This window comes from Lepisosteus oculatus, chromosome 28 (assembly GCF_040954835.1).
Source record: "Lepisosteus oculatus isolate fLepOcu1 chromosome 28, fLepOcu1.hap2, whole genome shotgun sequence".
Lineage (NCBI taxonomy): Eukaryota > Metazoa > Chordata > Actinopteri > Semionotiformes > Lepisosteidae > Lepisosteus > Lepisosteus oculatus.
In genome coordinates this window covers 6,265,941-6,291,195 of record NC_090723.1, presented here as the reverse complement: position 1 = coordinate 6,291,195, position 25,255 = coordinate 6,265,941, and the positions used below count along the sequence as shown (strand labels likewise).

At 50.5% G+C, this 25,255-nt stretch overlaps 1 protein-coding gene across 8 annotated transcripts in view; it reads right to left on the bottom strand.

The window, feature by feature from the left end:
• Positions 1–1,398: 1,398 nt before the first annotated feature.
• LOC102689547 (rho GTPase-activating protein 23) overlaps positions 1,399–25,255 on the bottom strand; it is a 95,929-nt gene continuing 72,072 nt past the window's right edge. For 6 of the 8 annotated variants that reach the window (XM_069185799.1, XM_069185802.1, XM_069185801.1 and 3 more), the window contains 17 exons: positions 20,667–20,822; positions 19,960–20,071; positions 19,133–19,172; positions 18,405–18,542; positions 17,323–17,622; positions 16,812–16,873; positions 16,308–16,432; positions 15,900–16,018; positions 15,424–15,576; positions 15,038–15,116; positions 14,091–14,164; positions 13,399–13,488; positions 12,965–13,090; positions 12,305–12,346; positions 11,945–12,038; positions 10,943–10,974; positions 1,399–10,271 (listed from right to left, as the gene is read on the bottom strand). In XM_069185799.1, coding sequence (XP_069041900.1) covers positions 8,928–10,271; positions 10,943–10,974; positions 11,945–12,038; positions 12,305–12,346; positions 12,965–13,090; positions 13,399–13,488; positions 14,091–14,164; positions 15,038–15,116; positions 15,424–15,576; positions 15,900–16,018; positions 16,308–16,432; positions 16,812–16,873; positions 17,323–17,622; positions 18,405–18,542; positions 19,133–19,172; positions 19,960–20,071; positions 20,667–20,822 — 3,086 coding nt within the window. In that variant the 3' untranslated portion in view covers positions 1,399–8,927. The remainder of the gene's footprint in view (positions 10,272–10,942; positions 10,975–11,944; positions 12,039–12,304; positions 12,347–12,964; positions 13,091–13,398; positions 13,489–14,090; positions 14,165–15,037; positions 15,117–15,423; positions 15,577–15,899; positions 16,019–16,307; positions 16,433–16,811; positions 16,874–17,322; positions 17,623–18,404; positions 18,543–19,132; positions 19,173–19,959; positions 20,072–20,666; positions 20,823–25,255) is intronic. The other 2 variants (XM_069185800.1, XM_069185804.1) reach the window with 1 other exon arrangement.

The following is a 25,255-nucleotide window of genomic DNA, read 5'->3' as shown; positions in this document are numbered from 1 at the left end:
ACCACCTTTGATAAGGAGCAAGTTTTTAATGCGGTTGTGTTACGTAAACCAAGACCATGTCGCGCCTCTGATGTCATTCTTCTAAAAAAAAAAAGGTACAAAGCTCTCACTGTGATTGGTTGCTCGACCAGCCACTATGCAATCGCCTAATAGGTTAAAACGCAAACCGGCTGTAAGGGATTGTGGGAGTTGTAGTGCTTGTCAACCTGATCATATTTGAGGTATAGAAGGCAAAGGTTTACTTATGCTGAAAGGAAAAGAAAAGAGACACATTTCGACTGTAGGAGTGATGGATGTGTGCTGATGTTCTACTTGTATTTTGATAGCTGTGAGATGAAACTTAGGATCATAATTACAAGACTGGGGGGGGGAAAAAGGCACAAAGAGTTTTTCTAGGCAGCCCTACAGCGACGACACCTACTGGTGAAGCTGTTTCTCACCTCTCTGCCTGATCGGCGAGGTCGGGCAGCTGGTGCAGAATGACAGTCCTGCAGTCCACGTCCTAGAGCAGCAGTTCCCCGTCCCAGTCCTGGTGACCCCCAGACCTGCTGGTCGGTGTTCCAGTTACACAATCAAATCCTTCGTTGACCTAATAATAATCAGGTGGGGAGCTGCGTCAGCATGCGTAGGCTGCAAAGGAACAAGTAATGGGTTTATTCCATGCTGAAAAAAAGAAGAAAGACAACACAACGTTTCTCAGGTGACACCTGAAGAAGGCTCCACGGCCGAAACGTTGCGTTCTCTTTCTTCTTTTTTTCAGCATGGAATAAACCTATTACTTTTGAAGCGTTTGCTCCCGGCTCTTAAACATGCTGCAGTGTTAGCCAGTGTATGTTGTAAGTGAAATGAAATTGTGACTGAAAACAAGAAGCAAATATTGCAGTGAAAATCTGGAATGAAAACCAGCAGTGTGGGAACCTCTGACTTAGACGGTCCTCCAGCATGTGAAGTGCTTCTGTATGATGTAAACTCAAGTAATTAGAATTCAATTACAGCGTTTAATCAGGATATTGTTTGGTTTATCTACCCTAAAACCAAATACAAGACATCCACTGACTTTCATATTGACCCCACACAGCACTATACTGCAGTGAACTGTTCGTTAGCATGCAGGATTAAAAAATAATGCTGAAAAGAATATGATGAATGGAATACTTATAACAAATGCTAAAACACGGGGCTTAGACAGGCTGCGAGATCAATCAGCTGCTTAAGGCATAAGAACAACCCACCACTACACAACAAGCTTGTCCAAAACCACAAGACCTCTTGATAGAAATATGTTTCTATTGTCATGTCAGTGTAGCTCTCAGGCAAATTCCTTTAGACTGATATTGTAGTTTGTAGGAGTTTTTCATGTTTTCATCACAGGAAAAAAAAACGAATCGCACCTACTGATTTTTTTTAAATAATTCCATTTATTTCCAACATATATAGAACTTGTTTTCTCAGGGGTTGCATTGTTTTTTTTAAAGCACTGAACCATGTAAATATTAAAGGGACTTGTTTCATGCAGGCTGGCTTAGCAATGTTACACCATTTCATATTAGCAACATTTTAAAAACAATTAATATTTTTTGTTTCTCTAATATGTTACACATTTGAAGACCATATGTACAAAAAGGTAAAATAAACTTTACAGCAAATATTTGCATACATTTTTAAAACAACAATAATACATATGCATAGAACATACAGATTCATTTCTGTGTCTTTTTCCTTGTTTGTGTATTTGACAGTTCTTGTCCAAGGCCTCAGAGGAATGGTCAGATTTTTGTTTTGATTAGTTCTGCTGGAAGATGAACAGTCTGCCTCCACCCTGTAAATTCAATTCTCCTGGAATGAAAAGCACAGTACCAGTTTTATTCTTCGATTTCCCCTTGACCAGTGTCAACGAGTTTCCTGCAAACATAAGAACAGTCGGTTGCTTTTGTTTGGGGGAAAAAAAATAAAATAAAAACACTTTTATTTCCCCCATAGCAGCATTTAAGTTTTGTATTCATTTCAGACATGAATAAGGAAACTGCATAGTTGTCTTTTTTTGGAGTGTGCTTTTATCAGCCTTCAGAGAGGTATGCCATATTATTGTAACCTTGGAGATCTTGCTAACTTAAGGTAGAAGGAACAGGATAACGTAGGAGGTGGAATAGTAAAATAAATGTAAAAAAATGGGTAAAATGATCAAAACTAAAAACTGAGTGTTGCGTTGTTTCTTATTTTTCAAGGGAACACAGAGCATTATGCTCTCACAACACACATCAGAAATGAGGCACTTCTAGGACTTCTTCAGAAAAAGAAAATGGGAATCTTGAATAAAAAAGCAAAACAAGATTGTGTTACCATTTTACCCTGCAGTAGGCACAACACAGTCCAGGGGTTCACACAGTCAAGGGAACGGGCATCGCATACGCTCAGAATTTGCTTCCCCGAATGGACGAGGAACATTGATGATAACTGTCCACTGGGGGGGGCAACAGGATTCCTTGTTTCACTCAGGCAGGTCTCCCAGCTTGAACACACTGCTCATCGACTCGGGTTGAGGCAAGAAACTCCTCAGAAACTGTCATGGGAGATCACACTTAAACTTCCAGTTGCAAAGGAAGCAGAGCTACAAGTGCATTTATCATCAAAGCACGGTGTGTAAGGGTAAAGTACTGTAGATACTAAGGAGATGCCAAGCGGGTGTGTTAATTTTAGTGACACTCTGCAGCCAGACTGAAGCAATATGTCCCTTTTATTGTGTCATCTGCTCCGATCCAAAATCATGTCTTAAACTAATCTTCCTTTTTTTTTTTTTTGCCTCCAATCCATTCAGGAACCAGTCCAGGTATCTCCAGTCACATGGCCTGCATGTTTCCTGTCTGAAGACCTCTCACTTCCCGTACAGAGTTGACTTTCAGTGGACACGGCCTTCTTAGAATGCCTTTCATTTTGCATTCGCTATCAAGCTCTGCCAAGCCACGTCCCAATACAATCACTCCTGTGCAGAGCTCTGCCACAGTGATGGAATTGCCTGACTTTTCAATATCACATCCGCCCCTATGGTACACAGAGCATCCTGTCTGCGTGCCTTCCTGACTGCCTGTGCACCCAAAAACAAAACCCTGAAGGGGGAGATGAAGCATCAAAAACCCATGTTAGCTGTATAAATAAAATCTGCAGGTGACACAAACCCTGGAATACAAGGGATGGCAGTTCAGAAGTGTCAAGGACTGGACATGGGCTTCTGTTGCTAGCTTGCTTCTTACAATGTTTAAAATGCACCTTCAGCAGGTGGTCCTGCAGGGCACGGGGGGGGGGGGGGGGAGGGGTGAAATGATTTGTCCCAGCAGTGGCCAGATGGTTGGACTAAGCTATTCCCCCCAGGCCTGCGAGCAGTGGCCGCAGAGAGGATGCCATGGACAGATGACTCATGCAGAACAGAAGGTGCGGTTCTCTGTTGGAATGTGACCAATGGTCCTCATCGTTCAGGGGCAGGGAAGAGGCTAAAAGTGCCAAGGGCGCACAGCCGAAGAAGGGCGCCGCCTTGTGGTTAAACCGAACAGCAGCCTGGTCGCCCTTTGGTTTCGCTGGTCAGCCGTGACGGGGGTGGCCTCCACATGCATACATCCCAATGTGCCTCACAAAAAGAAGCAACTAATCACTGCTGCATCAAGGCAGGAGTGTGGAAATACAGTTGTCGAGAATTTCTTTCTGACCAATCTAAGGGCCGAGGGGGAGTGGGTTGCTGCAGGTGGGAAAATAATCATATTGCTTAAATCTTGGCAGCAGGGAGGCAAAACAGACTAAAGGTCCATAACACCCTGTTCTAACATGCCGAGGGACTTCTAGACCTTCTCCAACAGGTTTCTATTTCATTTTCTGATTGTTGACAATTTTGCAATGTATTATTGGTTAACTCTTCTTTGTTGCTTCTGCTCATGTTCCTAGTTCCCTGCGTAATCTGGCATTTTGAGCTGAAAAGAAGAGCTTCTGAAAAAAAGACTCCTCCAGACTGACTGCATACACTCCTTAAGAGGGGGCGGGGGAGCAAAATTATGCTGCACTCCGACTGTAAAAGCACTGTGCTGTATGCAACACTGATAAAACTCCCCCTGGAACAGCCAGCATGGGTCTCCTCTGTAGCAGAAACTAAAATTACAGACTACACTACTTTTAGTTAGGGCAACAGTACCTCACCCACTGGGACACACAAACAAGAATGCTTTAGGGCCCTAAAAGGTCAATATAGGCAAATCTGGCAGGTCTGGCTACCCAGAGAGAAACACGCTGAGCTCCCACTGCAAGCGGGGAGGAAAAAGAGAAAGAGATGCTCTTTCTGCGGCACTGCAAGAAAACCTCTGGATAAAGATCAACATTCCTCCCCACGTTAGCAAAGCTAATCCCTCACATGTACGATTCACAAGAGCTTCCAGTCCTAGATTTCCAGACATGACAAGAGATATAAAGTTTTTAAATGGTGCCGTGTTTTATGAACACACTTTTACCCTTACACACACACACACAAGGCTCCCTTCTAAAATTAAGAATAAATGATTTTTTTTTTATTGATATAAGGCAGATCCTGACTAGGAGACTTAAATAGTACAATCATCTGATGCTCCAGTAATACGTTCTGTGAAGACACTTTCAGGTTTGTGTCTGAATGAACTGCTGTATGTCAAATACACAGAAAGACCCCAGCGGTCCTTCCCCCATATCAACACACCAAAGGACCACATTTCTACTGTTACACGTCCACACAAATGCAATAATTAAGACCTTCAGACCATACAGCTCACCAATTCACAATCTGTCAAAAGGCTGCAGCCAACAAGCCCATGTAAACACAGTCCTGATAGTTCAGATCTCTCCCCCCACCTGTCTGATAACAACATCCAATAAAAAAAAAACACTCTTTACCCAACAACCTGGACGCACCCAGAATTCCCCCCACCCACCTGCAAACATTGGGAAATATGGCCAAAACACGAAATCCAAATATCGTTAGTATCATTACGGTCGCAGAAAAGAAGTATCAAAACAACAGCCAGGAAAAGGCCTAGTGTCAGAATTCAGTAAGGAAACTATGAAAACTAGTTGTTGTCCTCAAACAAATGACTACGTGTATGAATATATATATAGCCCGTGTGTATGTATAAAAAGTACATCTGTTTGTAAAAGTAGTTAGGCATTTTAACCCCTTCCCCAGAAGATTTTCTCTTCTATGACACGAGGGCATTCCAGATCTCAATAACTTTGTCCAGAGTTCCCAGCTGTGGGGACACAGACCGCCATCATCTCACTGGGAGAGGAAGCTCTGATGACGCCTCGACTGGGAAGTCTTGGAAAGTTGCATAGATTATGCCTGAAGTTCTTTCTAGTGCACGATCCTTTCCGGTGTCACTTGTCTCTCTCGAGCCAGCCCTAGTGGCGATCGTCCCTCTCTTTCAAGTCCTTGCCAATAGAAACAATGGTACGGCGCCCCAAATTGAAGGCTAGATACATCGCAGAAGTGTTCCCGGCAAGGAGGAGGAGGGATTTCACTGAGTGACAGGGCTAGGCAAAGTGCTCCCAGAACTCTCCGTCTGATCACTGCACCTCTGTGAGGAAATAGTCCCCCCGCAGGAAGCTGTTTTATTACATCTGCTAGAAGCAGTTGGAGAAGCATAGCACGGCATTTGATTTTTCTATATAATAGTCATATGAGGGCTTTAAAACCCACGGATGTTGTATTTTAAGCTCCTTTCTTTTATATGCATCAATACCCCCCCCAAATTAGCCTCCACGTGGCCACCTTCTTGTTGAAACAGGAGGTGCTGACAGTGAGGAAGTGGAGAGCTCCAGGCTGCAGGCAGTGGGAGGGCCAGCAGGGGGCAGTGTGGAAGGTCCTGCAGTGGAAGCACTTAAACATACTTCTCACAGACCACCTGCATCCACTGAGCTGCTCACTCTGCGTCCTAGACCGACTGGGACACTAGTCTCATCGAACAGCTAGGGCATGTGTTCTGGATCTGTTCGCCAAGCGCTCTCTTTGACAAAGGAGCCATGCTGTCTTCAACTCCCCAGAAAACTGCTACTTCTAAAAAGGAGCTGTTTTCTGGGGACGTCACTCTTGAGGAGAATGAAAAACAAACTCCGAGGGGGAATTAATGCTAGGCTCAGCACTGATGCCCCCCTTTTTCAAGAGTGTACCTTCATGTCGCCCTTCTTGGGGAGGGGGGAGCCCCTTGTTTTCAGTCTATAACTTCTCAGGCAGGGCCGTCCACTCCGGGTCCTGGAGGGCTGCTGTGCCTATAGATTTTCATTCTAGCTCGGCCATTAACGAGCTCAATTAGTATGGTATTGTCTTAATTGGACTAATTTGACAGCTTCTTCCAACTCTTCAGGTGTTGCTGTTTTAAAACAATCGAGAACCCCACCCAGATACACCGACCCCCCCCCCGATCAGGGGAGACACCCATTTTCTAGGGGGGAAACAGAAAAGACTGTGAGGGAATATTTTCATTACTTCTTTAAGCTATCAAGCTCCAAAGCAAAAGCCAGGATCAACGAGTTCTACTGAAAATGCCCTGTAGTCCATACACAATAAGTGCTTTAGTGAAATGCATGTTGTTTTTTTAATCCACACCAGTCAAGAGTATTTCCCAGGATAACAGGAGAACCCCCAGCAGCCATGTAAACAGGGCTGTCCAGGAGAGGAACAGTCTCTTTACACAGGAACACCCCGAGAGTTCAGATCACAATAAAAGTACTTCTTTTTCTTACAAAAAATATATAATATATATATACTGTATATAAAACAAAAAATAAAAAAAAAACATAGGGAAAACATTTCAAGTAACAGTTTAAAGGAAATGACTGTGCATGGGATGCACTGATGTAAACAATGGAAAAAAAAACAAATCAGACTGTAATTATATACACACTGAGGTTAACTTAGCAAGGCTTTGTACAAATGTTACAAAAGTCGCACTCACACACACATGCACAGACACACAACAGGGCTGTGAAGGCTGCCTGGTGCCAGGCAGTGAGCCAGGGGCACAGAGCGAGCCAGGCTGCACCCAGTGTGCTGGTTTACGCCGTTCTCACAACTTCGCGCCACCCGAGCAGGTGGCGGTGCAGAGCAGGGGTTCCCAAACCCGGTTGTGGGGACCCCCACACTTGCTGGTAGTCATTGCAGCTGAGCTCCGTGCGGGAAAGGATCCTTAACTGAACCAACTAGCTGCTAGGATGCAACCTGTTAACGTTTTTTTAAAAAATAAAATTACTTTAGAGATGCAATAGTAAAAAAGCCGTATGCTCAGGGACTGAAAACAATTGAAGAGCTCGGCGGAAGGCTATTATTATGTCTGGGAAGGGCGAATGACTTGATGGAGGGCTCTGGCAGAGCCAAAACAAACAGGGGGGGTCCCCCGGACCCAGGAGTTGGGACCCCCTGGTGCAGGGTTTTGCCACATGTGAGGCCAATGACAAATGTTTCTTCAAAAGGGACTGGAGAGGACCATGGCTGGCAATCAAGGAGTCCACTGGAGCTGATCTCCCTTCCTCCCATTCCTCCATAATCTCAGCCTCGCAGCCACTTCAGCACTCCGCCCCCCTCACAGTGTCCGCTACCCGATGACCACGCAAGTGACCAGCGGTAAACTCGCGCTGGTGTCTACCGCGAGAGCACGTGCTTCAGAAAGCAGAGACCAGTCGCTCTTCTAGCTGAAATCTACGAGGATTAATGGCCGAGAGACTGTTTTAGACGTCTTCCATTTTCACTCTTTGCAAACCGATGTTCCCAGACAAAGGGAACATCGCCAAGCTAGATCGTTCCTCACGAACTGAAAAGACACTTGCCTTTGCAACCCACCTGACCTCTGCTACCTACTGCATATGGTGTACACCTGTCCGTTGTTCTTTCTGCTCAGATTTTTAAACGCATGGGGGAAGCAAATTACTGTTGCACCTGCCCAACAGGCACACCATCCTGGCACGACACTGAAACCCTTCCTCTTGTGGCTTCCTCATATTCAGTTTTCAGTATTCAAAAGGTATTGCATGTTAAATTACTGACCACAGTAGTTTAACAATCTAAGCAGAACATGACAGTATACAGACTGAAGGAATGATGGATTCATTAGGGCATGTGAACTGTTCCTTTAAAGCTCCAAGAGCTCGGTCTAAAAACACTGGTCTCAGTCCACTTGGGGCGTAGGACTGCCTTTAAAAAGAGGTCTACAGCACTGTATATGCATGTACAGTACATGCAACTGATCTTTATTCATAGAGAATGAAGACGTGACAGCGCTTACACCCAGACCCCTGCTGTAACACTGACTGTGTAATACTGTTGAGCACACCGATCTGATGTTCAAGACCCACTATGGTTCCCCGCCAATGCTCATACCTTGGCCACTCTACAGACCCATGCAAGCATATTGGAGGGCTGCGACTCCCATCACTGTCCTTGGTACCCTGTTGGCATTTTTGCCCCGGCTGGCCGGAGAGGGCCCCCTTTGTCCCCAGGAAGGGCGCAGGTAGAAGCCCCTTACTGAGTCAACGTGTCATCTGACCACGACATTTCAGTAAGCCGCATGACCCAGGACCCCTGCGGGTGGAGAATGCGTGTATTAGCTGCTGTTGTGTTCTTTTTGAAAAAATCGGATGGTAAAAGATCCCTGCAAAGCACTGTAGATCGCAGTTTTGTTTCTGTTCCGTCTTGGAGTTTTTGTCTTTTCCTCAATCTCCTCTCTCAGGTTTCCGCGGTGTCGTAAGAAAGCAGGAACATCCCTTTCCGACCTCAGTCTCTCCCGACGGCACGAGCTTCTTCTGCCCTCCTGCCAGCCGTGTGGGCGCTCCTTCTCTGCTCTTGGGACAGGAGCCGTCCCGAGAGGCCTGAGGGGGCCTGGCGATCCCAGGGCCGGAGCAGCTCCCCATGGTGGTCCCTGCCGGTGTCGCTACAGGTACTGGCGGATCCTGGAAGGGGCTGCGTGCGCGTGCGGCTGTGCTGGGCAGGGCGGGGGCGTGGGATCAGGAGCGGGAGGGGCGCCCCGGGCGCCGGGCTTGGCCGCCCCAGTCTGATCGGAGCTCCTGAGCACCCCCTGGTCCTCGGATTTGGGGGGCGCGGACGCGAGCGACAGGCGTTGGCCCCCAGAGCCGGCCCGGCCCCCTCCCTCCTCGGGGGGGCGCGGCTCGGCCGCCCCGCCGCTGAGGTGCACCACCACGGTGTGGCGGCGCCAGGCGCTCTTCTTGCGCCGCGTCTCGGGGGAGTGGGGCTTGCGCATGCCCACCCCGAACATGTCGTCCGCCGAGCTGAGCAGCCGGGCGCGCACCTGCTCGGCCAGGGAGCCCCGCCCCCCCTCCGGCCCGGCGGTCTGGGGCGGGCCGGGGGGCTCCTTGGCCCTGCTGTGCACCGGGGCCCCCGAGACACCCGGCCTCCCCTCCTCCTGGGAGGCCGGCCCCAGCTCCAGCTCCAGGTCCAGGTCCAGGGAGCGAGCCTTGGCCTTGTCCCCCTTCAGCTTCTTCCTGGCCAGCGTGTCGCACTGGATGAGCTTGTGGGAGTTGAAGGAGGGCCGGCTGTGCAGCCGCTGCGCGGTGGAGGAGGACGAGAAGGAGGAGGGGGTGGTGGAGCGGGCCCCCTCGATCCTGTCCCCGGGCTCCGGGGGCTCCTCTCCCGCCAGCGGGGACTGCCGGGGTGCCGGGGGGGGCTTGTAGTGGCTGTAGAGGAAGCTGCGGGGGGCCGGGGGCGGCTTCTCGGGCCTCTCCTGAGTGAGGGAGCGCGAGGCGAAGCCGCTCTCGTTGTCCGTCTCGCTCACCAGCTCGCTGCGCTCGTCGTCCGCCTCGTCGCCGCGGCCCTCGGAGGCCAGGCTGCGGCCCAGCGTGGACAGGGTGGAGTAGCCGGACACGATGGAGCGCGAGTCCTCCGGGGCGCGCCACGGCCTGGGCTTCGCCGCTGCCGCCGCCGCCGCCGCGCCCTCCTGCGCCCCCTGCTCCTGCCCCTGGGGCTGCCCCGCCGCCACCTGCTTCTCCTCTTCCTCGTCCTTCTCCTCCTCCTCCTCCTCTTCTCCATCCCCGAGAGGCTCTGCGTCTCCCGCCTCCTCCTCCTCCTCCTCCCCCTGCGGCGGCCGGCGCCCCCCGCGGTTGCTGGCCTTGACGGGCTCGTGCTCGGAGTCCTCGTCGGTGCTGCTGCCCAGCAGCCGGGCGTCGCGGCGCTTCTTGCGCTTGCGGGTGACGGCAGACATCATGATGGACAAGGTCAGGAAGTCCTTGGCATGCAGATCCCGCTTGGACCCCCAGGAGCCCTGGGTACACACACAGGGACGACACGGCACATGACTCACAGGACCCCAGACTGCACACTGGCACTCGGCCCCAGTACAAGACTGAGCCGGAAATTAACTGGGAACTGGAAAAGTTTTCCCACTTAAAAGACAGCCCAGAGTCCGGCTCAGAAGTTAAAAGACGTGCGCATGGGAGCGAAACACACGGAGATGCTTGGCGTATTTTTCTCAACGTAATTAAACTAGAGCAGTCCTTAAATATTTTCCCCTTATCCAGCATGCTTCCCTGTGCTTACAAGATTGGCAGTGTTCCCAAATCACGCACATCTTCCTACTTCCCTATTTGCCAAAGATCACTTCTTTTATAATACAATTGGTTATTTAGGTTCGTCGCACGAGTTCCTATATAACAGTACAGAATTACACAGTAGCCCTTGAGTCCAGCATTCATCCAAACAGGTTTAAACCAGCTCTGAATGTCCACCTTCAGCAGAGAAAGTGTGTACAAAGTTCGTAGAGACCCTCTCCACAGAATATAGGTCTGTGAATCAATGAAATCACTATTAGAATGATGAAAGAGTAATACGAGTCAAATACACCCTATGCTGTGCCGTATGAAGGGAGTACAGGAAGTCATGGGATTGAACACAAAACTTCCCAGCAGAGCACAGTTGTTAAGCAAGCTCTCTTACCTTGGATTTAGCTGAGTCGCTGTTGGTTGAATCTGAAATCGGAAAGAAGGAGAGGGGAGGTTAGAGCAGTGCTGTTGGGATGTCCACTAGTGGGTCAGTGTCACTGGAGGGGGGGGTGGGAGGGGTGCAGAGATCTGGCCACAGGACTGAAGCACAAACCTCTCATCTTGAGGAGGCACTGCTTCAGTGGAGTTTTGCTTGGGTGCAGGTGTGTGCGTTTTTGGAGAAGCTGTAAATTACGAAGGATTCCAAGTCCCCTGCCACCTGCCCCAGCAGGAAAGTGGAAAATCCTGGGTTTTTCCCAGGGCTCGGGGGTCTAACGAGAGGCCGGTGGCTCAGGGGAGGGACCATCCTCACTCGGGCTGTGGGGTGTGTGTACCTGTGGTCACCCTGCACCCCCTCCTCAGCACCCCAGGGAGCAGACAGCACAGGAGCACAGCGCGAACACATCACAGCACACACACTGCTGGTGCTTCACCAGTGAGGAGGGAAAGCCCGGGAGCCGGGGCAGAGATGGCAGCGAGCACAGGGGCTGCTCCAACACACAGACGCACACACCGGGAAGGGACAAAAACAGGGCGTCAATGCGATGGAGTTATGGGTGAAGCTCCAAAACACAGCTGCTGGTGTGAAGTCACGCAGGTCAAAAGGCACTCACTCATGGACTGACACACAGGGGCTTCAAACACTCACATCGGCACTGAACCTGAGCGCGCACACACACACACAGACTCTCTCACAAGGCCAGAGAAATCCCAGTCCTACCGGAGAGGCTGCTCCACAGGCTCAGCTAGGAAAAAGGAGCAGAACGGTACAGAGAGAGAGAGTGGGAAGTGAGTATAAAAGGAAAAAAAAAGTCAGAGCCCTAGCTACTTTAAGAGAACTACAGCTACAGACTTTAGCCAAGTTTAAGTTCAACTATGGATTCAGAAAGCAGTGCTGGTGCAGTCTCTGAGCCACCCTGCATGAAGACACAGGGCAGTGCTGTGGTTTAGTTCTTACCAGAGGCCTCCCCTGGAAGAACTGTCCTCCCAATGTTGGACAGGAGGTGGTCAATGTTGGGGATAGGCTGCAGGTCTTCCTTGTCCACTGGCGTCTGCGATACGGGCAGATAGAAAGACACTCTGAATTTGTCTTTATTTCAAAGACATTAAGACAGAGTCACAGGTGCGATTCAGACTAAATAAGCACTCGGAGACCTAGATTAAAGAAGGGGGTTGTTTTACATTGTATTAGATCTATCTGTTGACATCTCATGCCTCATGGTTCCTGTCAGCTCTGTGAATGAGAAACGGTTGCGCTAAACTACTCACTTACACGTTAACAGAATCACAACTCATCATGTAACTCCGCATGACTTACTTTGTCATCCTTGTCGGTTTCCTCGTTGAAGAACCAGGAATGCTGGAATTCAAGAAAACACAAAACAAAACAATGAGCATCCAATCACACAAGGCAAGGGTCAAAGGTCAAAACCCATCTAGAGCAGAAAAAAGATGTCTCAACCATGTTCATGTCTCTATTAGCCACACTAAATAAGCACAGGATAGCAGGCAGGATATGTTAGGCTGGGATAATTCACTGTTACCATTTACAGATCCTTACAAAACATTAATGTTCTGGTGGATTTGTTTGTGGGCGGTTAGCATTGCTGCCTTGCAGTGTTAGGGACCTGGGTTCGATTCTGGACCTTGAATGCTATCTGTGTGGAGTCTGCATGTTCTTTCCCCAGGGAGCTGGGACACTCCCGTAATGGCTACAGTGTCCTTCTTCCCACAGGCCACGCAGGGCCGTCCCAGGAGCTGCTGTTCGGCCTGTGAGGCTGGCTGATGACCCTGCAGGGCCCGTGGCTTTCTGCTGCTGCTGACGGCATCTCGCCCTCTGTCTTGCCCGTGCCTATGGGAGGCCGTGCCGCTCTGCAGACTCGCTGACACCAAGGTTTTAGCTCTCCAGCAAAAGAGGGAGGCATGTTTTCTGTCTGCGTTTAGCTCCGAGTTCAAGCTCGAGCGGTTTCCTACTCACATGCTGGATCAGCGTCTCCACGATCTTGTAGCGGTCTGGCATGTGGGTCACCATGTCCGTCATGTTGTCCTCAGAGGTCCTCACCAGAGTGGGGCCAAACACCAGCGCCAGGTTACGGGGCTCCATCTACAGGCAGGGAGAGAGAAGGGCAGGAGGTTGGGGTGGGGAAGACCAGTAATGCTACTGCGCTGAGCGATTGAAACAAAGGTAATTGCAAGGCGCTACTTTAGAAAGAAACTGCGAATTACAAAAATGATGACGGCATGATATTACGTCTTTGTTACTTATTAATTCATGCTGATCATAAAGGAAATTGCTATTCCAAGAAGCAGGTTTTTGGACCTGCGTTAAGTTGGCATCCAGAGCACTGCATGCCTTTTCCCTGGGGCCCTGTGTGGGATTTCTCCACGTTTAGTGTGAGCGCTGGGACTCACCTTATTTTTCTCCGAGTGATCTGCCACAGTCTTGAGATGGCCAACCAGGAACTTGAGTGTGTGGTAGTAGTGAGCTGGCAGGTCATGGATCTAGACAGCGGGAGAGTAAGACAGAACTGTTCACTGGCCGGACTGGGAGGACAGTGGAAAGCTCCTGCCTGGAAGGTCATGGGTTCGAGTCCCCGCTGCAGACACTACTGCCGTACCCTTGAACAATACACATCAGCGCCACACCTGCGGTCCAGCCAGCTGTGTCAAAATAGACCAACACGCTGGGCATAACCCTTCACGGACCAGCATCCCAGTGAGGAGGATTAACTGGGATTAGCTTTGATCCACTCTCTGCTAGACTTGAGAGCTACCTGTGATTGGTAACCAACAAAAAATACTATTTTATTTCACCTGTGTTTAATCAATAGAGCATTTATTATGCATCCTATCCTGTGTGCTCCATGCACTTTTCCTATTGTAGATACAGCAGAGAATTCTTAATTCTCAGACAGGATTTATGTCCCAGAATGCCACGCCAGGGGTCTGAAGAGTTGCCCGTAAAGAGGTACAGTAATGCTACCATGTGCCAGGGGTTGAATGGAGCCTGTTTCCTCTCCCTGCCCCAAATCCACCCCCTTATCCCATTCCCTGAAACCCCTGTCCCACTGCCTTTCCGCCCTGCTCCTCTGGCCAGTACCCACCAGCTTCTTCATGGTCTTCAGCCTCTCCCCAGCATCCTCCATCCTGTTGGCATCGATGAAGTCATTGTACTTGTCTGTAGGAATGAGAGGGAGGGTCAGGATGCTTCTCATTATTATACAGCCAGCAGCAGTATCAGCCTGCAGCTCACAGCTGGCAGCCCACTGGATCTCGGCAGGTGTGAGCCTGGTCAGTAACCTGGATGGGAGACTCCTGGGGAAGAACTAAGGATGCTGCTGGAAGAGGTGTTAGTGGGATCAGTAGGGGGCACTCACCCTGCTGTCTGTGTGGGTCCTAATGCGCTGCCCTCCAGATGAGACATAGAACTGAGGTCCTGACTCTCTGTGGTCATTAAAAATCCCAGGCCAAGAGTAAGGATGCTGCCCTTGCCAAACTCCCCCCCTGGCCTGTTACCAATCATGGGCTCCTAATAATCCCCATCTCTGAACTGGCTTCGTCACTCTGTTCTCCTCCCCACTGAGAGCTGGTGTGTGGGGAGCGTACTGGCGCACTATGGCTGCTGTCAAATCATCCAGGTAGGGGATACACACTGGGGGTGGAGGGGAGTCCCCATTACCTGTAAAGTACTTTGAGTGGAGTGTCCTGAAAAGCGCTATAAAAGTGTAAAGATCATTACTATAAACTCTCAGCCACCAGAGCAGAACTCTAAAGCCACCTTTTCCTTAGACCTAGCCCAGCTATGGTAACAGAACGTGCCTGTGCCTGCCCCGTTTCTGAAGAAATCACCTTGTCCAAGGCTGGCCTACTATCATTATCTTGAGACAGTGGCATTAGCGCTCCTGGATCAATGTTGAAGCCCCTGGCGCAGGCCGGAATGGTAGTTTAATGCCACAGATCTCCCGGGCCGAGCCGAGGGGAAGACAGCCTGGCCCTCCCCGGGTGCGATCAGGGAGTGCGTGCGCTCTCTGAACTCAAGAGGGAAACTCACCGTCGGTGAACAGGGGCTCCGGCAGCTTCCTGAAGAAAGACTTGAGCAAGCTGCTGATCACATTCAGGTCCTGCCATTTCTGGGGGCGACAGAAGACAGAGTCAGATACTCTTCCACCTGCTCAACAGCGCAACACACAGCAGCCACCGCCAGCGACGAGGGATCATCGGCATCTGGCTGGTTTCTTGGCTCAGCTTACACCTCCCACATATTTCACGACTGTACAAAAAAATCCAGACTTCAGCGTAAGAAATTCTTAAAGGTGCAGGCTCTGTTCTGCCTATAGTCCAAGAATCAAGTCAAGAATCTTGCTGTAACAAAGACACAGTCTGGAAAATCTTTTATTCTTGTGGCTGAGCCTAATAAGCACAAGCACAGGGCCTCACCTCATCTGAAGGGTTGATGTCAATGCCCTTGTTGAGCTGATCCTGTAGGCTGGATACCACTGCGTTGTTGCCTGGCACTCTGTAGATACCCGTGTACTCCAGACCCATCTCCTCCACCAGCCCACAGCAGATCTCCACGATCAGAGGGATGAACTGGGGGGAGGAGAGAGACCACATAGCACTGAGCACCAAGTATTTCATCCAGCCATTTTTTTTTAAAGGAGCCAGGAGTATCAGCTTTAACAGCAAGGCTGGTCACAAAAGAGGCCCCGAACAGGCATGGACAGCATGTCAAGACAGCGCCTGACCACAGGGAAGCCTGAGATGTGAAAAGGCCTGGCATCACCCAAACATAGTAGGAGATCTACAGATCTACCCTGCAAGGTTTGTTTGTTTTTAGACCTGAACAAAAACAGCACTGTCTCACTTCGTTGTGACTGAGATGAAGATGGAGGGCGAGGGAGATGAGGCCTCACCTTGTTGCTGATGGCCGGCTGGCAGTCCTCCAGCCTCACCCCGAAAGCTTTGGGCCCCGACTTCTTGGGCTTCTTCATGATGTTGATTCCCCAGGGCGACTTGGGCGGGCTGCTCTCATCTGGGCAGGCGGGACAGAGCAGGGGACAGAGCGGTCAGTCAGCGGAGCAGCGCAGGAGGAAATCAGTTGCCAGTTCTAGCCTATCCTAAGAGCAGCGATCAAACAGTCCGTCTAGACAACTCCGCAAACTTCTAAAAAGCTTCAGAAGATCCAGAAGTCACAGAATATTTTCTCAAGGAACCTCAATTTCAGCAGCTTTCTTGACTGAACCGGCTAACTCCAACACCCTTGGCTGTGAAAGCTTTGGAAAGCCGGGGGAAGGGACTGGAGTAGGCAGGATGCTTCTCACCTTTCCCGGAGGAGTCCGTCTTGGGGGAGCGGGGTGCCCCAGTGGCGTTGTCCATCTTGGTCAGCAGGAACGGCGGCTTAATCCGGGCCGCCCTGGGAGAGGAGTCGGGCTTGCCGCCTGTAGGACTGCACAGAGACCGGGACAGCCCGGAGTCACCTCTCAACACACATGGCTAACCCATAACAACAAGAGTGATGAGATGGATTTATTATTTAGAATGACAAAATGCTGGGCTCCGGTAAGGGTTCTTATTTCTAGCATTAATCAGAGAAAGGCACAGCTAATAATAATTTAAAACATGCAGGAGAGGACTACAACACAGCTCTGTTCTCAGTCCCTCTCCCGCCCCAGACTACGTCTTTGTTATGCTTTGAAATGAGGAACACAAACCTAAACACAAACACACAAAAGAGCAGCTTACAAGTCATAATGGCAAAAACCCAGCAGCACTGCTGCGCATACCATGACCACCCCACGCCCACCTGCCCCGTCACCCGGGTTCACCTGTGTTTCCTGTACTCGTTCAGCTTCTTACTGATGAGCGCGTGCCCTGAGAAACCAGACTCCTGTCAAGGATGCAAAGAACAGATCTTTAGCACTGCGGGACTAGGAGGCCCTCAGGCACGAGCAGCAATCACACAAAACAGCGTGCTTGCAGCCAGCTTTCAAAACACAACCTCTCTCCTTTGGCCAGGATTTGTCAGGAGATAGGGAGCCTATCCTCAGCTCTGGTACCTGATCGCTCTGCTGGTTTGTGGGACAGGGCCACGCACACAGTGCACTCATGAGGACATTTAAGAACAAGAGGAAGACATTCCTCCCGCCTGACCGGTTTGGGAATTATTTTTTAAGCGATCCAAATATCTCATCCAGCCATTTCTTGAAAGAAGCCAGGGTATCGGCTTTCACAGCACGGGCGGTCAGCTGATTCCACACTCCCACAACTCTTTGGGTAAAGACGTGCCTGCTGTTTTCAGTTTCATAGGGTCCGCTTCCCGCTTCACAGTTCACTCACCTCGCTGTCCGTCTTGCCGTTTTCCCGGATGGCCTTGATCCAGCTCAGCATGTCCTCGCGGTCCTCGGCCTGCAGCAGGTACTCGCAGAAGTCCTGCGTGGTGAGCCGCAGGGCGTGCTTGCGCTTGGTCTCGCTGTAGGCGATGTCCACCAGGCAGCCTCGGATGCTGATTGGCTGCTCGTCCTCGCAGGGCCCCGCCTGCAGCAGCACTGCCTCCCGCTTGTCCTTGTACAGGAAGAGCGAGTGGGAGCGCATCACCGAGTACACGCGCTTCCACGGCCGCATCCCGCTGCCCACCTTCTGCAACACACACAGAGACACGAGCGTCAGGCACGTGCACTTCTGCAACACACACACAGACACGAGGGTCAGGCATGTGCACTTCTGCAACACACACACAGACACGAGGGTCAGGCATGTGCACTTCTGCAACACACACACAGACACGAGGGTCAGGCATGTGCACTTCTGCAACACACACACAGACACGAGGGTCAGGCATGTGCACTTCTGCAACACACACACAGACACGAGGGTCGGGCATATGCACTTCTGCAACACACACAGAGACACGAGGGTCAGGCATGTGCACTTCTGCAACACACACAGAGACACGAGGGTCAGGCATGTGCACTTCTGCAACACACACAGAGACACGAGGGTCAGGCATGTGCACTTCTGCAACACACACACAGACACGAGGGTCAGGCACGTGCACTTCTAAAACACACACAGAGACACGAGGGTCAGGCATGTGCACTTCTAAAACACACACAGAGACGAGGGTCAGGCACGTGCACTTCTAAAACACACACAGAGACGAGGGTCAGGCACGTGCACTTCTAAAACACACACAGACACGAGGGTCAGGCATGTTCACTTCTAAAACACACATAGAGACACGAGGATCAGGCATGTGCACTTCTAAAACACACACACAGACACGAGGATCAGGCATGTTCACTTCTAAAACACACACACAGACACGAGGATCAGGCATGTCCACTTCTGCAACACTCACACAGACAGACGCCCAGTTAAAGATGCCCCCTGAGGCTGGTGTGCTCTGGGGGCACGCTCACCTTGCCCTTCTCTGTGAGGATCTGCTTGTAGTGCAGCCAGCCCTCCTTGCGCACGTCGCTGAAGGTGAGGTTGCTCAGCTCGGAGGTGGAGTGGCGTTTGGACCGCGTGTCCTCCGCAGCCCCCAGACTTTCCAGGGACTGAAACAGAAAGAGGGCAAGGCAATGAGACACAGGTGTGGACATTCACCTGAGGCTCAGCAGCAGCTGTCTTTTGGGTAATGCAACTGCTTTTCTGTCCAGCACAGCTTGTGCTTTTGCCTTATAATCATCCCTGAAACACTGCCCTCTGCATCGCCATGGAAAATCTGCTGCTTGCTTCTCCCTTGTGATCGGATTTGCAGCATGGCTGAACAGTAGCCAAACAGAAATAACAGATTTTCAGAACCATGAGATGGTGTGCTAAGTGTTTAAAAGAGAGCTAAGGCTTTTGTATAACTTCCATTATGACATACCTGCTCTACTTGATACAGACACCAAAGGCATCACGCAAATTAATAATGAGTAGCTGTTATTAGTCGCTACATACAATTATTGTTAGTGGAATTTAAATAAAGCATGCTGCGGAAATATTGACTTAGAAATAGGTTCACCTGCAAGCTCTTACACATGCAGAGCTGATGGCAATGTACCAATGCATAACTATTAATTCAATCCCTCCAAAAATTTTTTGTTACTCCTTTCTGAAGCACGTTCTCTTAAGACTTGAACTTTCGGAGTTTTGAACTCACCCCATCGGTAAAGAAGCTTTTGACTCTTTTTGGCAGTCTCCTGAAACGACAGAGAAGAGAGAGTTTCATCAGACAGCCAACAGCAAGGCCATTGCCTCGTCTCCTGATCTCGATTGCCCCTGCTCCAGCTGAACACAGTAACAGGGGAAAAAAAGGCAACTGAGCACACCTGCTGGCCCAGGAGGGCGACAGTACCACCAGGTATTGGAAGGCAGTTACAGTCCTAAAACAGTGAAGATCTGGAAACATTGGTAATAAGTGATGAATGGGGACATGAAGAAGACACTCGAGTGACTCTGCAGAACCAGGAATAGCAGGGACTAGCGGACAGCAGCTCTCTGGCCGTGTCTCAATATCTGTGCTTGTGGTCTTGCGCCCTTCGTATGTGCGTTTGCGCTCAAGTCTGTAAAGGCTTAGAGCGTCCCATTTCTAGATTTGTGTGTCACAAGAGTGCTCACGAGCACCCCAAAGGCGCTGTTAATGCGCCCTTCTCTGAAGTCTGGATGGGAGCAGACTTTGCTGAAGGGAACGTTGCAATATTCTAGCCTATCAAAGCGGAGAGAAGTCGCCACTGATAAATATGAGCTGTGTAACCATCGAGTGATGTCATGCGAGGGTGTCCCATGACCTTGAAGTCCACCCTTGCTCTATGTCACAGAAGTGGGGCCTTGGGGGAAAGGCTCAGGGCTCGGTGTGAGAATTGGGACACAGCCCCACTCTACTGCTCAGGGGGCGTGGTCGATTGGGGTGTGTGTGTGACAAAGAGGCGGGGTCATGCACTGGCGTGGTCAGGAGGCGGGGCCACACAGGAGGCGGGCCATACTCACGAGAAGACGCGGCCCTCCTCTCGGAAGGTGTTGAGCCCCTCGTCGCAAGACTTGGAGCGCTCCGTGGTGATCGCCAGGAGGTAGGAGGAGCGCCGGCTGGCCTTAATGCTGCCTGCTCGGAGACAGGGAGACAGAATCCCAGAAGAGATGGGGTGAAAAGACACCTCGAGGACTGCCTGGAAATCAAGCCACGCAGCAGAAGAACGAAGCGCAGGGGTTGGAGAGCAGGGAAAACGGAGTGGAGGTTACGGGGGAGAAGCAGAGCAGAGGAGGGTGGGGGGTGGGAGGCACTGTTCCCCTCAGGGCACTTCACACACAGCTGTCCGAGTCCACGACAGACCGAGCAGAACAGCTGTTTCGCCTTCTGCTCTCACTGTCTCCGATGGCAGGACTCCTAAGGGAATTGGAACAGATGTTCCCCCCACCAAATAAAGAGATTTTGACCAAAAGGGATGTGATCTACGTGATTTTAACCGTGACCTCCGTGAGAGGAGGCGTCATAATATTTCGTCAACTGCCTCTGACAAAATAAAAAACGGATAAGCAAGAGAAAAATGAACCGCCGATGCGCCGGTCTGCTGTCCTGGCTCCTACAGGCGGTGTGTAATTGTCCCGGGCACGAGGAGAGGGCCTGGCGTGCCCAGTGTAGCTGGAAGCAGGCATGCAGGCATGCCGGGGTGGGGGGGCGTGCGAGGGGCGTCACTCACTGCAGTCGTGCGAGAAGAGCCTGGTGAGGGGGAAGGTGAAGGTGGGGGAGGCGGGGCTGGTGGTGATTGCGGGCGCAGAGCTCATGGCGCTGGACACCACCGAGGAGGCGGGCACGTGGCGGGCGCGCAGGTCGGCGCTGGGGCTTGTCGGCTCATCTGGGAGGGGAAGAGAGATCAGAGCCACACGGCGCACACATTACTGTCACTGTACACCAATCAGGAGACACACGCAGACTCCCATTGGAGTCCCCCTGCGGGAGACACACACACACACTCCCGTCAGAGTCCCCCTGCGGGAGACCCACACACACACACACTACTGTCAGAGTCCCCCTGCAGGAGACACACACACACACGCAGACTCCCATCGGAGTCCCCCTGCGGGAGACACACACACACACACTACCGTCAGAGTGCCCCTGCGGGAGACACACACACACACTCCCGTCAGAGTCACAGTATTATACACATAGCCTCACGCTGTACACACACTGCTCTGAACATTGCGCTCTGATTGCCCAGAGCCCATTCCCTGGAACACACTCGTCAACACTCACCTTAACTCTCCAGGTAAAAGAAAAATTGTGTAGGATAATTAAAAAGTCAAAGAAAAGGTTCTTCCACAGCAAAGTAAAAAGCCCCCATCACCCACCTAACTCTCCACTCCAAAACACGCAAGACTCACGGGCAGGCTAATGCACAGCTAATTAACCAACACTGACATGGAGACATTAAGCAAGAAAGAGCCCTGTGGTGTCACTCACTGCACTCCAGCCAGCAATCCACCTGCTCCTCCTCTGAAGACCTGGCTCAACAGATCAACGCCGCTCTGTCAACACTACTCTGAGTCCCATGGGACTTTCCAGACCCCCCCCCCCCCTTCCAACAGGAAAGAGCACCAACGCTTTTTTGGGGTCCTGGAGACTGGGGACGCCCAGGACTTTCTCAAGCCAGAACCATTCCACACGTCTCCAGCAGAAGGAGAGAATTCTAGGAGCATGCAAGCCCACCTGCACACGTACCTGGAGCTGGGGGATATTCTGATGCGAAAGTGACACAGTAGCTTGTCTGGAAGAGCACATAGTTTCAGTTCTCCATTAGTGAGCTGGGGGTGGAGGCAGGGAGGAGGAGGGGGAGGGGGGCTTGCCGTGTGTGTGTGTATGAAAAACATCTGAAACCTTTGCTGGGCTTCCTTCAGGCTGGATGCAGTATGCAGAACCCCAGTTGCAATTTTATGACTGGTCTAAACTCAGATATGACTTGAGCTGGCTCTGCAGCTCTGCATCTCTTGTGTTAGAAGGCCTGTAACCCATGGCATCGTTATCTCTATTAAGAAAAGTGGTGTTGGAGATTTAGGACCGGTGCTCACAATCTACACCTCAGATCTGAGGAATCACATGAAAAACCACTTTCAATCTCCTGCTCTTTGCACTCGACACCCTGCTACATGCGATTCATGTCTCTTTCCGTTTCTACTTAAGCAAGGTTCTTACTTGCCACGGAATTTATTCCTATGGGAAAAAAAAACAATGCACGAAAAAGTACTCATAAGAAAAAAATGAGGTGAATATCGAAACCTGTGCAAAATCTGTCAGACAGACGCCTTTGCTTTCAATTGGAAGAACTATTTTCTAAAGCAATCTCTCTCTTGAATGAAACAATATACTGAGCTCTACCACACTACACGGCCCCGTGTGAGGGGTGAGGGGCTACAAATGTGGAAAAAAACACAGCTCACCAAAAAGTGAAGACACAAACACACCTATCTCTCATAATACAGCTTTGTGCGCCATGCAGGGCCTGACATAGATGCTGATGCAAAAGGACACTATTGCATTGGCTCTGTGGGGAAACCAAATTTACTCCTGTAGCTCTACTCCTGGTCTTTTTCTATTTAGCTGGGTTCTTGATCTTGTGTGCTTTCTAACGTCCTTTTCCTTCCATCCATTATCATCCATCTTCTAACGGCTTCTTCCAATTCAGGATCGCGGGGGAGCCAGAGCCTATCCCAGCACGCAACAGGAGCAAGGCAGGGAACATCCTGGACAGGACACACACACTCATATCTCGGACCACTATTCCCAGAAGTCAACTTACAGTACCTATCAGTATGCCTGGAAATGGGTGAACCTGGAGGATCCCCACGCAAAAACGGGGAGAACTCCATGCAGAGAGCACCCCAGGTCTGGGACTGAGCCCCAGCACTGCAAGGCCACGATGTTATCCAAACTGAATTCAAGAAAAGCGGTTTTCTTTTAAAACGGTGTAGATCAAACTTTTAAAAACCAAGGTACTGCCAGGACACTGTCACTCTGAAAGTGGAACAGTCTCATACTGCAAAACCGCCTGCTTAGCTCTCAATTTCTGTTCTTACTCTGGTGCCGCAGTGCCACTGAAGGGGCAGTAGTGGGCGCTGTTGCGCTGCAGCATTTTTTTTCTGCCCACAGACATGACCCACATGCCAGCTTCCAGCTCAGCACTGGACAGGAACAGGGGAGTTATTCAGAGGTCTGTGATGCTGAACACAGAAATGATCGGAATCTTACTGTTTACAGCTGGGACTGAAATAGCCCTGCTGTGGATTTACCAAAGGCAAACATTATCTCTGTAACCATGTGGGTCTGGTACAAGGCGATGTGAACATGACTTCACGCTTTAAAAGAAAAGCTGGTGCTCAGAGATTTCTGGTTTCTTAATTAATGATCATTCTTCAAAAACACCCGAACGGGTGATTCAGAAGCATTTATCATTTTCGCTTCAGGGTTAGAGGGGAGCCATTTCTGCTTCAATCGCGCACACAGACAGAAAGAGAAACTGTGGCCTCCTGTGTACCGAACTGAAACTCCGGCACCTTGGGATCTCGCTCACTGCGACTGGACCGCAAGCTCAGAGGCAGGCAGGATTCGCGGCGCACTGGAGAGGAGCTCTCTACCCCCAAGGGCAGGGCTGATTTCATTTTGAGTGAGATCAACAGAATGTTCTTTTTCGCATTCCCACCCCGAGCTGCCTCCTTCGCTCTGCTGCTCTTTCAGAGCTCGTCCGATTTCCCATCGAGTAAAATCGCCACTGGTCGCAATAAAACCAGCCACCCCCTTTTCAGCTGCACCACCCTGACTCTGTCTTAAAGGATTCGATCCCACAGACAGCAGCTTCGCCCCACTGGCCTGTCAGCCAGGCACAGACAGCCCATGTCTGCCCCTGAGTCTCCTCCTGTACTGAGCAGGACTACAGCTGCGAGACGACCTCATCGGGCAAATGATCTAACCTGCTGGTCAAGCCCAGATCACAGATACCGCCAGTGGAAAATTACCCAGAAGGCACTTGGAAGATGAAGACAAACGAGAGAGCGCTGGCAGCCGGTAACAGCTCTGACTCACAGAGACACACAGAGGGTCTTTCGGGACAAGGGTTTTTAATGCCCCTCCCTGCACTCATCACGGGATCTAAACAGGCCATTTGGACAAACCTGCTGTTTTTAAAAGCAAAGCGGCCATCTGACATTCTGATGTGATCTCAGGAAATGTGATATGTTAAATACCCTTATCAGCTGTATTCGACAAGACATACGGCAGTGTCATTATCCCAGACACCAGAATACACAACGTTTTACATTTGGATAGTTCTTAGCAGTTTGCAAAGAAACAAGTAGTAGGTTTATTCCATGCTCAAAAGAGAAGAGAGACAACACAACGTTTCGGAGTTTGCTCACTGACATGTAGGGAATGAAGCTACGTGTGTTTAGTGTATCTGCCATTCGCAGTTTGAGAGAATGGGGGTGGGGGAGTCCCTTTACAAGGCAGCTCAAGTGTCCGATGGCGTCCTTGTGGCCGCGGTCTGGAAAGGAGGAGGAAGAGCGCGGCAGGGCCTTCCAGGCTGTCACACTCCTCTAGTCCAGTCTTCGTGGGGACCTTTCTGGCTCACGGTTCCACACTCCACTCCAAAGAAACTCCACAATGGGTGGGAGCAGGCCCACATCGAGCATCCACGGCTCTCTTGGCTTTAAAAAAAGGGCCATGTGGCACATTAAAAGATTGCATACTGTACATCGCAGGGGACAACCCCACATCGCCTGTTTGTCAGTGCTTCGAATCTTCCTGGAGATGTTATCAGATTCTGTCTCCACATTCTGTCTCAGAAATACACGCAGGGCTGTGAAGTGCTCTTCGCTGGGAAATTCAGAAATGATACCTGTTCCCTTACTGTATAAAAAGGAGGCTGGTCTAATAACATGACACTAAAAAGCCTCTTTATGCCAAGGGTAGTGGGAGTATGGAACAGGGGAGACCTAGCCAATGTGGTTGAAGCCAGTACCTTGGCTTCCAGCTTCTTCGAAGGCTCCAGAGCCGAAACGTTGTGTTTTCTTTCTTCTCTTTTCAGCATGGAATAAACCTATCACTTGCTCCTTTGCAGCCTACGCATGCTGACGCAGCTCCCGACCTGAACTACTTCATATTGATCATATCTTACAGGTGCCAGACACCAGCAAGGAGTCCTAAAAAGACAGCAGTGTTACAGGCACGCTGACAGCCCGGAAGTTTCACGCGTGTTGTTTTTGTACAAGTTGCAGGCCGATGGAGCAGAGGAGCAAG